We start from the raw sequence: 13,722 nt of genomic DNA on the forward strand, positions 1-13,722 counted from the left end.
TCAGTAGCTTTGTGAGCACTGAATGAGTGGGTTTTGGAGCCCAGTGTGTGTTTTTCCTTGCCCACCGGGTGCAAGCTAGGATTAAAGATGATGGCCCACCAGTTCCTGGCTCCATTGTTTCATTACCATCTGTCTGAATCTAATGTAAATCTGCATGTGCCAGGCTGCTGTGATGGTGACCGTGTATACTGGCTTTACACTTCCCAACCACAGCAGAGCACCCTACAGAAGTGCTATAGTGGCCTAGCTCTTGCTGTCAAACAATCAGAGGGAGGAAGATCTCAGCCAGTCAGAGGGAGATGGGCACCAGAGAGTAGGAAAGAAGGAACAGGACATGAACTGTTCCAAAAGATGGGTCTAGCCAGTCAAATGGAAGAGGGCATCAGTCTGAAGGCAGAGGCTCCAAGCCTGTCCTAGGGAGGAGGAGCCCAAGCCCACTGAGGTGCCTCTGGAGGACTTGTTTCCCTTGTGGTTTTTGCACTTCCTGTTCCCCTGCTCACTGCGGAAGTTCCTCTTCTTACCCTGCACCCAGAGCCTAGCCGGAGAGGACAAGAGCAGGAGGCACAATGAGTGCAGGCCTTATGGGAGGCAGGCCTGGAGGCCGTGGAGCACCAGTGGTTCAGCAGAATATACCTTCCAGCCTCCTCCAAGACCATGAGAACCAGCGACTCTTTGAGATGCTTGGAAGGAAATGCTGGGTGAGCTGGGGACCTCTTGGCCTTCCCTGTCTTTCTCCCTTTCCCCCCATTCCTCTCCTCTTCCGCATCCTTCTCCTCTCCTCCTTTCCTCCCCTTCCTCTCTCCTTATCTTCCCTGCTCCTCTCCTTTTTCTCACCCTCTTCCTCTCCATCATCTTCTCTCCTAGAATCCACTTACCCCCATTCACCAAGGAAGATCTCTATGTCTATTTATTTTCTGGTTGTGGCTCTTCCTTTGGGGCCACTGTTGGGGACCGAAAGCCAACAGGGTCAGTTTAGATTTTGGGGGGACAGAGGTGTGGGGAACTGGCAGTAAGCTGACAATCTGCCCAACCCCCCACCTCACTTGCTTAGTGAAGTTGCTAAAGGCTATTTTTTTCACACCTCCTTGTTAGCTGTGGTGCTGGATTGTTTCTACTCCTCCTATCCCCCATATCCCTCTGAAAGACTTAAGTCAATTTCCTTTTTATCTTTTGTTTTGTGAAGTTAAGATGTTATGTATGGTGGGGGTTTTCTGCACTTGGTAGAATTCTTGGGATGCCTTGGAAATGTGACTTTGTTTTAATGATCTCTTTGATTTGCATGGCCTCACTTTGCCCTAAAGATGAAGCAGGTAGGGGGTGGAGGCTTACTTTTTGCAAGCTATCTTCTGCATTGCAAAAAGTCCTCCTGAGGCCATCCTTTTTCTCTTTAAGTCTGTTTTCTTAATTCCACTAACTCTGCTGGTTCTCGGCAGGCCACAACAGCCGTGGGCAGGGAAGAAAAAAGTTTGGCTCCCAGACCCTCTGGTTGCCCCTGACCAGACTCCACTGAGCCCTGCTCTCCCTTCCCAGACATTGGCCACCACAGTTGTTCAGCTGTACCTGGCACTGCCCCCTGGAGCCGAGCGCTGGACCAAGGAGCATTGTGGGGCTGTGTGCTTTGTCAAGGATAACCCCCAGAAGTCCTACTTCATTCGCCTTTACGGTCTTCAGGTGATCCCTGCCTCCGCTGCACATGCAAACAGGTTTTTAACCTGTAAACCTAGATCTGTGTCCATAGCTCTGAGCCCTCAGACAGAACAGTGAACCCCTAGGCTCCAGAACCAAAGACTTCATCCACAAATCAAACTCTTTTTGCCTTTCTAAGTCTGCGATGACTGACCCTAGAGTGTCCATGTTAATGTCTATAACCCCCCACATATTAGTATATCATCTAAACTTAAACTGTTCCACAAACTAAACAAACAATAAAAAGACCACTATATTTTTATTTGAAACTCAAGTCTACTTTAAATTCAACATTTTGGGTCTTAGATATCTCCCACCAAAACTCCTGAACCACAGATGTTTGCTTAGCTTCTAAGTCATCAATCTGTCCCCTAAACCCCAAGCCTAATATGCTATTCAATTTTTGAACTCCAAATCTGTCCTTTTATCTCCATGGCATGGACCTCAGAATTCCTGAATCTGTTCCACAAACCCCAAACCTGAACTCCCCAGGCACATACCCCCATTCATCTTATAAGCCCATAAAGATAAACCCAGCATAACCACATCAAGACCCCAAAGCCATCAAATACTAACCGTAACTCTGTTCCTCAAACCTCAAATTGCACATACCTTGGCTGAACCCCTCTCCATAAACTCCCAATCTTATGCCTGAACGTCAAATCTCAACCCCAAGTCCCAATACTGGAGCCCTGCCTGCCCAAATGAAGGCCCACACAAGGGGGGGGGGGGTATTTGGGGCAGAGTCTAGAATGGGCACAGTGTCCTGGGACAGGAGTAAAAAACTCTCAAATTCAAGCCCCCAAGTCCCACATCTAGGGCCCCAAATCCAAATCTCTCACTGCCCAGAGTCTAACTCCCATCCAACCCTCTACATCTAAGCCCTAGACCCCCAACTCTCTGCTGCTGAGTTGGAAATATCCAAATCAGATCCTGGGCCCCCAAATTTGGACACCATGCTCCTTGCCCAGATAACAGAAACCCGCCACCCAGGGCATGCCTCAGTGCCAGTGTGTTCCCCACCTCTCCAGACAGGACTGCTCTGGGAACAGGAGCTATACTCACAGCTGGTTTACTCCACTCCCACTTCCTTCTTCCACACCTTCGCTGGGGACGTAAGTGACCACCCGACCCCTGGGCCTCAGCTGGGGTGTGAGGAGGAGATGGGAAAGGTATAGGGGGCCTGGAAGGCTTCTGACCCCAAGGTGTGTGCAGGATTGCCAAGTGGGGCTGAACTTTGCAGACGAGAGTGAAGCCCAGGCCTTTCAGGCCCTGGTGCAGGAGAAGATACAAAAAAGAAATCAGAGGCAAAGTGGAGGTGAGGAGGCCTTGGGGGAGGGAAGGAGGTTGGGCAGAGGTGAGTGCAGGAGTAGGGAGCTGTAAAAGCCCCTCTCATGGTCTGGTTCTCAGTCTGCCTGTCTCTCCACAGACAGACGCCAGCTACCTCCACCACCAGCACCAGCTAATGAAGGTGAGTCCTCTCGTGCAAGTAGGAATAATAAGAACCTAGCCCAGGAACCTGTGGCAGGGTTGTCAGAGCTCTCTACCCATTCCATCTTCCTAGAGAGAAGAGGAGGGCTCCCACCTCTGCCCCCACACCCAGGTGGAGACCAAGGGGGTGAGTGCTAATTCTTCCTTGTCCTTGAATGGACAGTTGGGTGGAGAGTAGGTGAGTGGATGAGTAATTTGGTGGGTGCAGAGATAAGTGGGCAAATGATTGAGTGGATGGATAGATGGATATGTGGGTGGATGAATTGGTGGTGGATAGATGGTTGAGTGAGGAGATGAATTGATAGGAAGATGAAAATGTAGATAGATATATAGATGTATAGGTGGGTGTATAGATGCATAGGTGAATTGGCATGTGGATAAGTAGATGAATGGATGGAAAGATGATTGAGTAAATGAATGAATGAGTGAGTTATTGAATGAACTAAATAGTAAACAAATAAAAAAGTGACATAAAATTTGGATCAGCAAAGATAGCAATGCTTGAATGAATGAACAAATAACTTTAAAAATTAATTACTGAAAAAAATTAATTACTGAACCAGTGAATAAATAAGTCAATATTAAGTGATAAGCATGAGTGAATGAATAAATAAATGAATTAGTGAATGTATGAATGGTTTAAGGTAACCACCCTTCCACTTCTCCATAAAACCTACTTGGGTCCCTCACCTACTCCCTCCATGACTATCAAACACATACATAGATTTCCCCAACAGTCTTCCTATCTCTTGCCCCTATGCTTTGGCTGGTAAGTAAGTGGGTCAATGGTTTAGTCACCTTATTTTATCCATAGGTCCAGCAGCTGGCCCACTTTCCCTGGGGCTGGTGACAGTGGACATCCAGAACCCAGACATCACAAGTTCACGATACCGTGGGCTTCCAGCACCTGGGCCAGGCCCAGCTGATAAGAAACGCTCAGGGAAGAAAAAGATCAGAAAGGCTGATATTGGTGCACCCAGTGGATTCAAGTGAGAACCTTTCTCCAGTGGGCCCACAGTTCCCTGGGAGGGGGGCAGATGAACAGGTAAACAGGAGAGCTAAGTGGATGGAAGGATGGGCAACTGGGTGGGTCAGCGGTTGAGTAGATGATTGGATGGGTAGGTGGGTGCAAGGCCAGGACTAGGTATAGGCAGGTGAGGCACCAAAGTTACACAATTTACAGAGACAGTTTCAGGGTCACGCAAGTACAATTCATAACTCTGAGACTGAGTACCTCCTTAAATTTTGTACTCTAGGCATCTCACTGCCTCACCCTAGTCCTAACCTGGGTGGGCTGGGGGGTGAGTAATTGGGTGGGTAGATGAATAGATTAATGAATGAATGAAATGAATGTATGAATGGGTGGGTTGGAGAAGAAATGGATGGTGGTTGGATGGATGGGTGGATGGGTAAATGGGAATTGGTTGGTAGAAGGATGGGTGAGTGAATGAGTGTGGACAGATGGATATACAGGCTGATTGATTCTCAGACAAGGTGGATGGAGATAGATAGGTGGTCAGATATGTGGACGAATGAACAGTTCAATGGATAAATGGACAGAAGTGTGTGGTTGAATGGAGACAAGTGAGTGGGTGGATGGAAAGGTAGGCACATGGGTAGATGAATAGGTAGATGGACAAATGTAAGTGAGGACAGATTGGTGGACAAATGGATAAATATATGTGTGGAGAAAGATAAGTAGAGACAAATATATGATGGATCGGTGGTCTAAGAGGTGAATGTGACTGCCTAGCTGGAAAAATGGTTGGGTGGATAGATGGTAGGAAATGGGATGAAGCGGAAAGATGAGCACCGCAAACTGTGAACCCCTTCTAATTCCATAACTACTGCTCTCACTTATTCACTCATTCATTCACTTATGGCCCCTCGGAGTCCCTCTGGGCAAGAGAGGGCAAGAAAGAGGGCTTCACTAGGAAGGAAGGGAAGGAAGGGCAGTGGGGCCTCACTGGGGTCTCCTCATCTCCCCTAGACATGTCAGCCACGTGGGGTGGGACCCCCAGAATGGATTTGACGTGAGTAACTCCAAAGATCCTGGACCCCATTCAACTCCTACCTACCTTTCCATCGTCCAATGGTCAGACCTACCCCCAGACCCCACCCTTCCCACAACCCTCTCACATTCCTCTCTGGTGTGGACTCCATGATAATTTGGGCTCCTTCCCTTCCCACCCTGTTCACCCACCTTTTCTGCTGACTTTTTCCTCCCGGGCAGGTGAACAACCTGGACCCAGCTCTGCGGAGCCTGTTCTCTAGGGCGGGAATCAGTGAGGCTCAGCTCACTGATGCTGAGACCTCCAAACTTATCTATGACTTCATTGAGGATCAGGGTGGACTGGAAGCTGTACGTCAGGAGATGAGACGCCAGGGTGAGTCCATCTTTCTGGACACCCCCTTCTTCTTCAAACCTGGTAGCTGATTTCCAAAAGATACACTGTAGTCACTTAGTCCTCATGCAAACCCTTCTACTGGTTGAATTGGGAATTGGTCCGTAAGGTACAATTTTACAAATGAGTGAAATAGGCTTGGAAGAAAATGATAGTAATAACTATGTGTTGTTTCCCCCCCTCAGAGCCACTTCCACCACCCCCACCACCATCTCGAGGAGGAAACCAGCCCCCTCGGCCCCCTACTGTGGGGAGTAACAAGGGCCGGTCTGGTCCACTGCCCCCTGTACCTTTGGGAGGTGCACCACCCCCGCCGACTCCTCGGGGACTCCCACCTCCGGGCCGAGGGGGCCCTCCACCACCACCCCCTCCAGCCACAGGACGCTCTGGGCCACCGCCCCCTCCACCCCCTGGAGCTGGAGGTCCACCACTGCCACCGCCACCACCACCGCCCCCTCCACCTCCCAGCTCTGGGGATGGGCCAGTCCCTCCTCCAGTCCCTCCTCCATTGGGGCCTGTGGGGGGCCTGGCCGCTGGTGGAGGTCGGGGTGCCCTTTTGGATCAAATCCGGCAGGGAATTCAGCTGAACAAGGTGAGGACCAGCAGGGCGAAGGACTGGGAGTCTGAGACTCTAGGGCATACTGTGCAAGTCAGGATGGTAGGGGCTTGGAGCTGAGACTGATAAGGACCTCAGGCTTTGGAGGTTCAGTGATGAGGTTGGGAGGTTGATGCGGAGAGGTGGGCTTGAAGCCTTGAAGGGGAATGGGAAGGTTGGGGAGAAGCGCTCTCAGAGGCCTGAGCCCTCTGTGCCACACCCTGCTTGCTGCAGACCCCCTCGGAGAGTTCTACGCTGCAGCTGCCACCTCAGAGCTCAGAGGGGCTCGTAGGGGCCCTGATGCATGTAATGCAGAAGAGAAGCAAAGTCATCCACTCCTCAGGTGAGTCTTCCCTCCCCTGCCACCTGCAGGCTGCCCCCTCTCTGGGGCCCATCCTGCCAAGATGGTGACTCTCTTTCCCGGGGCCAGTGTTGGCCTAAAAACTACCCCACAGTCTTCATCAGTGGTAACATTAGCCCCATCTGCTGATGATGGTGATAACATAAATCTTGTATTAGTCTCCTTTTGACATGTTAACGTCATTATGTAACAATAGTGTAATTAACTCTATCTTTGACAATAATATTAATATTAATGACAAGGTATGTCCAAACTATTAACATTAATTCCATTTGTTCAGTATTATTAACATCAATCCACTATGTGATGGCAATATTATAAAGAGTCCCATCTTTGACAGCAATATTAACTTTAATTCCACATGTCAACAGATTAATAGTAACTCATTATATGATAATATAACTAACCCAGTCTTTTTGCAATAATGTTAACAGGAATCCCAGTGTATCAACAATAATGTCCTCATATGACAATTATGTGAGGCTAACATGAACCTCAACCTATTATGTGACAATAATATAATGAACTCCAACTTTGACAATAATATTATTATTAAGTTCAGAGTTTGTTCAGAATATTAACATGAATCCACTGTATACAATATTATAATGAACCTCATATATTTTGACAATGATATTATCATTAATCCGATTATGTGTCAACAATATTAACATTAACCCGCTATGAAACAACAGTATAGGTATTGTAATTTAGTCCACCTTTGCTAATAATATTTAAATACCATTAAGTGACAAAACTGTTAACGCTTTATCCTTTGTGTGACAATATCTTAACTAACCACACATTTTTGAAAATAATATTAACTCCAAATAAAACCCAGACCCCAACTATAATCCCTGTCCTATCCCAAACAGAAACCCTAATTCTCCCTCCTCTGAGGGAGCCCCATCCTTATCCAGTGCACAGGCCCCAGATCTGATTTCCTAGCAGGAGACTTCAGCTTCCTGGACTCTGAGCCCCTGAGTTCTCAGGCCCTAGGAAACCCTCTCTCTAGGGCTTCTGAACCCTGCTGCACCTCTGAGTTCCACTCTTTCTGCCCCCTCCAGACGAAGGGGAGGACCAGGCTGGAGATGACGATGAGGACGATGAATGGGATGACTAAGGCAACACCACATGCACCCGTTCTGCACCTGATCCCATGGCAGCTGCTGCTCTCTGTCTTCCTCTCTCTCCTTCCAGGCCCCCAAGGCCCATTTCTTCCCCACCACCCCCTTCAATGCTGTTATATCTGACTGGCCCCCAGTCACTGTAGTAAAAGCCCTTTTTATACAAAAAAAATTCTCAGTTCTTACTCAAGGATTTTAAAACAAAAATAAAATAACTGTCTTTTTGTTTCTTTAAATCTCAGTTCATTCATATTCCAAATGTGGGAATTTAGGGTTCTTTTCTCCCCAAGTCCCTTTTATTCATCTATCCCTTTTCATTTATTTAGTTTTACATATATACATTAATTCATTCACTTGTTCCCTCAGTTCATTAGCCTGTACTTCTTTGTTTCTTATTTTCTTTCTGCACACATTTATTGGCAGGCACTACTTTATTTATTTGTTTGTTTAATTGATTTAGAGAGAGAGGAAGGGACAGAGAGAGAGAAACATTGGTTTGTTCTGCTTATTTATACATTCATTGGATTTATTTTTTTTTGCAAGAGAGAGAAAGAGAGATGAACAGGGAGAGACAGACAGGAAGGGGGAGAGAGAAGCATCAACTCATAGTTGTGGCACCTTAGTTGTTAATTGATCGCTTTCTCATATGTGCCTTGACCGGGAGGCTCCAGCTGAGTCAGCAACTCCTTGCTCAAGCTAGCGACCTTGGACTCAAGCCAGCGACCATGGGGTCATGTCTATGATCTCATGTTCAAGCCGGTGACCCCACGCTCAAGCCGGCAACCTCAGGGTTTCGAACCTGTATCCTCAGCATTCCAGGTCGATGCTCTATCCACTGCACCACTGCCTGGTCAGGCCATTGGATTGATTCTTGTATATACCCTGACCAGGGTTAAATCAGCTACTTTGATGTATCGGGATGATGCTCTAAGCCAAGCATTACTTAAGAGTCTGGAGATAGAGCAGTGGAAAAAGTTGACAAAATTTCTTGACCTAGTGGGGCTGACATTCTAGGGGAGAAGACAGATAAGAAGAAGGAATTAAATAGAAACAAAAGATAATTACAGATCATGATAACTGCTGTGTGCCGAGGGGAAATGACATTCAGGTATGATATTCCGGGGAAGCCAGTTGGAGGAGGTGAGTTATGCTCAACTTAAAGAGAGAGGAGTGAACCAGGTGAATATTTGGGGGAAGGACATTCTAGGCAGAGGGAACAGCTAGTGCAAAGGCCCTGATGTGGGGAAAAGCTTGGCATGGGGCCAGGAGTGGTGAATGAATGGGAGAGTTATTTATTCATTCACTTATTTTTAAAAAACTGTTCAACCAACACAATACTAAATCGAGAGAATTCTTGATGGTCAGACTTCCCTCTCTCCATGCACAGAACTCACACGGATCCTAATGGACAGAATCCCCTTCTCAGTATTAAAATTTGGTCCTGCCCAGCCCTGGCCAGACAGCTCAGTTGGTTAGAGCATCATCCTGAAGTGTAGAGGTTGCCAGTTCAATCCCTGGTTAGGGCACATACAGGTGAACAGATCAATGTTCCTGTCTCTCTCCTGCTCTCTTTCTTTCTCTCTCTTAAATCAATAAAATAAACATTTAAAAAATTTTTAGTTATGCCCAGTTCCCAGTGTAAACCAAGTCCTGGCCAATAGCAATGGAAGAGGCAAAGATTTACTAATCATATAGATCTGCTCTAGAATCTCAGCAAGATGCCATACTTCTGAGCCTCAATTTCCTTATCTATACAATAGGGCTAACAATATGTAAAATTTCCAACTGGGATAGCACTGTGTCACCCCTCTTCCTCCTCCACTACTTGCTTTCCAGAAAAAGAAAAGGAGCAACTCAAATCTGTTCCTGGTGTCCCTGGCTCAGTGGATAGAGCATCAGCCCGGCATATGCATGTCCTGGGTTCAATCCCCGGTCAGGGCACACATGAGAAGTAACCACTGGCTTCTTTTCCTCTCCCTCTCACCCTTCCCTCTTTCTTCTCCTCTCGCAGCCAGTGGCTTGGTTGTTCTAAGCATCAACCATGGACACTTAAGGATAGTGTGGTTGATTTGAGCATCGGCCTTAGATAGAGGTTACTGGGTATATCCCACTTGGGGTGCATGTGGGAGTCTGTCTCACTATCTCCCTTCCTCTCACTTAAAAACAAAACAAAATCTCTCTCTCTCTCTCTCTCTCTCTCTCTCTCTCTCTCACACACACACACACACACACACACACAAAACCCTGTCCCTGGTGTTTAAAGCATTTCCAATGGAATAAGAAGAAACTCTTTTTTTATGTGTGTGACAGAGACAGAGACAGAGAGAGGGACAGATAGGGACAGGCAGACAAGAAGGGAGAGAGATGAAAAGCATCAGTTCTTTGTTGGGGCAACTTAATTGTTTATTGATTACTTTCTGATATGTGCCTTGATGGGGGTTGGGGGGTAACAGCAAACCAAGTGACCCCTTGCTCAAGCCAGTGACCTTGGGCTTCAAGCCAGTGACCTTTGGGCTCAAGCCAGCGACCATGGAGTCATGTCTCTGATCCCACGCTCAAGCCAGTGACCTCACAACTCAAGCTGGTGAGCCCGCGCTCAAGCCGTTGACCTCAAGGTTTTGAACCCGAGTCCTCTGCGTCCCAGTCCGATGTTCTATCCACTGTGCCACCACCCGGTCAGGCGAAACTCTTGCACATAAAATCCTAGAATTGAGGCGCTTACCCCCTTCCATTTCTGAAATCTGGTAGATTGAAGATATCAGGTAGTCTAGTTTTAGAGGAGGAGGAAGGGAGAGGGATGAAAGACAAAAGTGAGGGCCAATCAAGGGAGGACAGAGTTCTTTCATCTGCAAGAGCAGAAGAAGAATTTCGGAACCATTGGGGTGTAGGTTGGGGGTTGGGGAAGAAGAGAAAAAGCCAGGCAGTGGGAGCAGATGGGGTGGCGAGGTTGCAGGTATGGGAAATGGGAGCTGGCTTTGCTCCTTAAGAATTCACCAAGCCCTGGGCAGATAGCTCAGCTGTTTGGAATGTCATCCTGATGCCAAGGTTGTGCATTGGATCCCTGGTCAGGGCACATACAAGAATCAACTAATGAATGCATAAATGAGTGGGACAACAAATTGATGTTTTGCTCTCTCTTTCTTCCTCTCTAAAATCAATCAATAAACAAAATCTTAAAAAAAAGTAGATGGTGTCTGCTAAGTGCCTGGCTCCTTGTAGATATCTGTTAACATTAGCTGCTGCTGTGGTATTATAGGGTGTCACTCATCCCGAGTCACCACTGACTATATGCATCATTATTTTATGTATCACTAAGAAAGACAAAAAAGTTCCATCCGTGCTTGAGAGATACAGCCTGATTTCAAAGATGTTAAAAAATTAAATGCTTAAATGCTTCTGGTACTCTGGCTGGTTATGTTGTTCCTTAGCCTGCTTTCTGGTTCCATATGTATGTATGTATGCATTTATTTATTTATTTATTTTTATTTATTTATTTTTATTAAGTGAGAGGTGGAGGGGTCAGAGAGACAGACACCCACATGTGCCCCCAATCAGATCCACCCGGCAAGTACCCTACCGGGTGATGCTCTGCCTATCTGGGGCCACTGCTCCATTGCTCGGCAGGCAACTGAGCTATTTTAGCACCTGAGGCAAGGCCATAAAGCCATCCCCAGCGCCCAGGGCCAACTTCCTCAAACTATTTGAGCCATGGTTGCGGGAAGGGAAGAGAGAGAGAGAGAAGGGGGAGGGGAAGGGGTGGAGAAACAAATGGTTGCTTCTCCTGTGTGCCCTGACCAGGAATTAATTATTTATTTATTTATTTATTTATTTATTTATTTATTGTATTTTTCTGAAGCTGGAAATGGGGAGAGACAGTCAGAAAGACTCCCGCATGCGCCCGACCGGGATCCACCTGGCACGCCCACCAGGGGGCGATGCTCTGCCCACCAGGGGGCGATGCTCTGCCCCTCCGGGGCGTCGCTCTGTCCCGACCAGAGCCACTCCAGCGCCTGGGGCAGAGGCCAAGGAGCCATCCCCAGCACCCGGGCCATCTTTGCTCCAATGGAGCCTCGTTGTGGGAGGGGAAGAGAGAGACAGAGAGGAAGGAGAGGGGGAGAGGTGGAGAAGCAGATGGGCGCTTCTCCTGTGTGCCCTGGCTGGGAATCGAACCCGGGACTTCTGCACGCCAGGGCGACGCTCTACCACTGAGCCAACCGGCCAGGGCCTGACCAGGAATTAAACCTGGGACTTCCACATGCCAGGCCAATGCTCTACTGCTCAGCCAACTGGCCAGGGCCCCATATGTATATTTGCTGGTGAAAAGTCACTCCAGTGATTACCCATACTCCGTGTACTTTCTGTATGTGTATAACACTCCAATATGAGGATTACTTTAAAAGCAGGTCAAACCTGTGCAGCTTAGAATGGATAAAACCCTGTTTTGGCCTGGCCTGTGGTGGCGCAGTGGATAAAAGCATCGACCTGAAATACTGAGGTCACCGGTTCAAAACCCTGGGCTTGCCTGGTCAACACACATATGGGAGTTGAAGCTTCCTGCTCCTCCCCCCTTCTCTCTCTCTCTTTCTCTCTCTCTCTCTCCTCTAACATGAATAAATAAATAAAAATAATTTAAAAAATAACAACCCTGTTTTGATCCCAGCACTGGACAAGACAATGTACACATGAGGCACTAGATCACTGCTGAGTGAGCCGACAAGTGGCTCAGAGTAGCACAGAGTAATAACAAGGAGGCTTCTTATTTTTGAGGTCTCTTGTAAAGGTGCTAGTCCTTCCCCCCCCCCCCCATTTTTCTGAAGCTGGAAACAGGGAGAGACAGTCAGACAGACTCCCGCATGCGCCCGACCGGGATCCACCCGGCACGCCCACCAGGGGCGACGCTCTGCCTACCAGGGAGCGATGCTCTGCCCATCCTGGGCCTTGCCATGTTGCAACCAGAGCCACTCTAGCGCCTGGGGCAGAGGCCACAGAGCCATCCCCAGCACCCGGGCCATCTTTGCTCCAATGGAGCCTTGGCTGAGGGAGGGGAAGAGAGAGACAGAGAGGAAAGCGCGGCAGAGGTGTGGAGAAGCAAATGGGCGCTTCTCCTGTGTGCCCTGGCCGGGAATCGTACCCGGGTCCCCCGCATGCCAGGCCGACACTCTACCGCTGAGCCAACCGGCCAGGGCAAGGTGCTAGTCCTTTTGAAAGACTAATTTACCAGGTGAGCAGAAGATGCCCACTCCAAGGTCACTCATTTTAGGTTCTGCAGATGAAGAAACTGACTAAATCCACAGTTTTAAATAAATGATAAATTTGGGATTTGAAGCCAGGTCATCAGACTACCAGAATCTAAGCCTTTACTCACTATCCTATACTGTTTGGGGAGAGTCAAGGGATGTTCCCCAAAGACCTCAATGTCACCCTTCTACATTTAGGCAGAAAGAGGTCACACTTTGATACATCCAATAAGGGGTTAATATCCAAAATTTATAAAGAATACATACATACTTGACCTGTGGTGGTGCAGTGGATAAGACGTTGGTTAACCTGTAATGCTAAGATCACCAGTTTGAGCCTGAGCAATGGAGCAGTGGCCCCAGATGGACAGAGCATCACCTGGTAGGGGCCTTGCTGGGTGGATCCGGTTGGGGGCACATGCGGGAGTCTGTCTCTGCCTCCCTGCCTGTCACTTAATAAAAAGATCTTGACGGTTTGAAACCCCAGCTTGTCTGGTCAAGGTACAGATGAGAAGAAACAACAAGTTGATGCTTCCTGTTCCTCCCCCCTTCCCTCTTTCTCTTCTCTCTAAAATCAATAAATAAAATCTTAAAAAATAAAAAGCACAGGCCTGACCTGTGGTGGCGCAGTGGATAAAGCATTGGTGGACCTGGAAATGCTGAAGTCGCCATTCGAAACGCTGGGCTTGCCTGGTCAAGGCACATATGGGAGTTGATGCTTCCAGCTCCTCCCCCCCCCCCTTCTCTCTCTCTCTCTGTCTCTCCTCTCTCTCTCCCTCTGTCTCTCCCTCTCCTCTCTAAAATGAATAAATAAATAAAT

The 13,722-nt window shown here is 47.9% G+C and overlaps 1 protein-coding gene across 2 annotated transcripts; it reads left to right on the top strand.

Moving 5' to 3' along the window:
- The first annotated feature begins 533 nt into the window (after positions 1–533).
- WAS (WASP actin nucleation promoting factor) lies at positions 534–7,893 on the top strand. Of its 2 annotated transcripts, none has more exons than XM_066249040.1 (12): positions 534–698; positions 1,531–1,671; positions 2,658–2,801; positions 2,902–3,004; positions 3,116–3,157; positions 3,251–3,304; positions 3,992–4,166; positions 5,168–5,210; positions 5,411–5,564; positions 5,768–6,174; positions 6,412–6,520; positions 7,606–7,893. In XM_066249040.1, exons 1-12 carry the CDS (start codon positions 567–569, stop codon positions 7,659–7,661), a joined length of 1,560 nt encoding a protein of 519 aa, XP_066105137.1. In that variant the 5' UTR covers positions 534–566; the 3' UTR covers positions 7,662–7,893. The 2 variants fall into 2 exon arrangements, with proteins under 2 accessions (XP_066105137.1, XP_066105138.1); XM_066249041.1 differs by having other exon boundaries at positions 2,718–2,801.
- Positions 7,894–13,722: the final 5,829 nt, after the last annotated feature.

The sequence above is a fragment of the Saccopteryx bilineata genome, chromosome X (assembly GCF_036850765.1).
Source record: "Saccopteryx bilineata isolate mSacBil1 chromosome X, mSacBil1_pri_phased_curated, whole genome shotgun sequence".
NCBI classification, from domain to species: Eukaryota; Metazoa; Chordata; class Mammalia; order Chiroptera; family Emballonuridae; genus Saccopteryx; species Saccopteryx bilineata.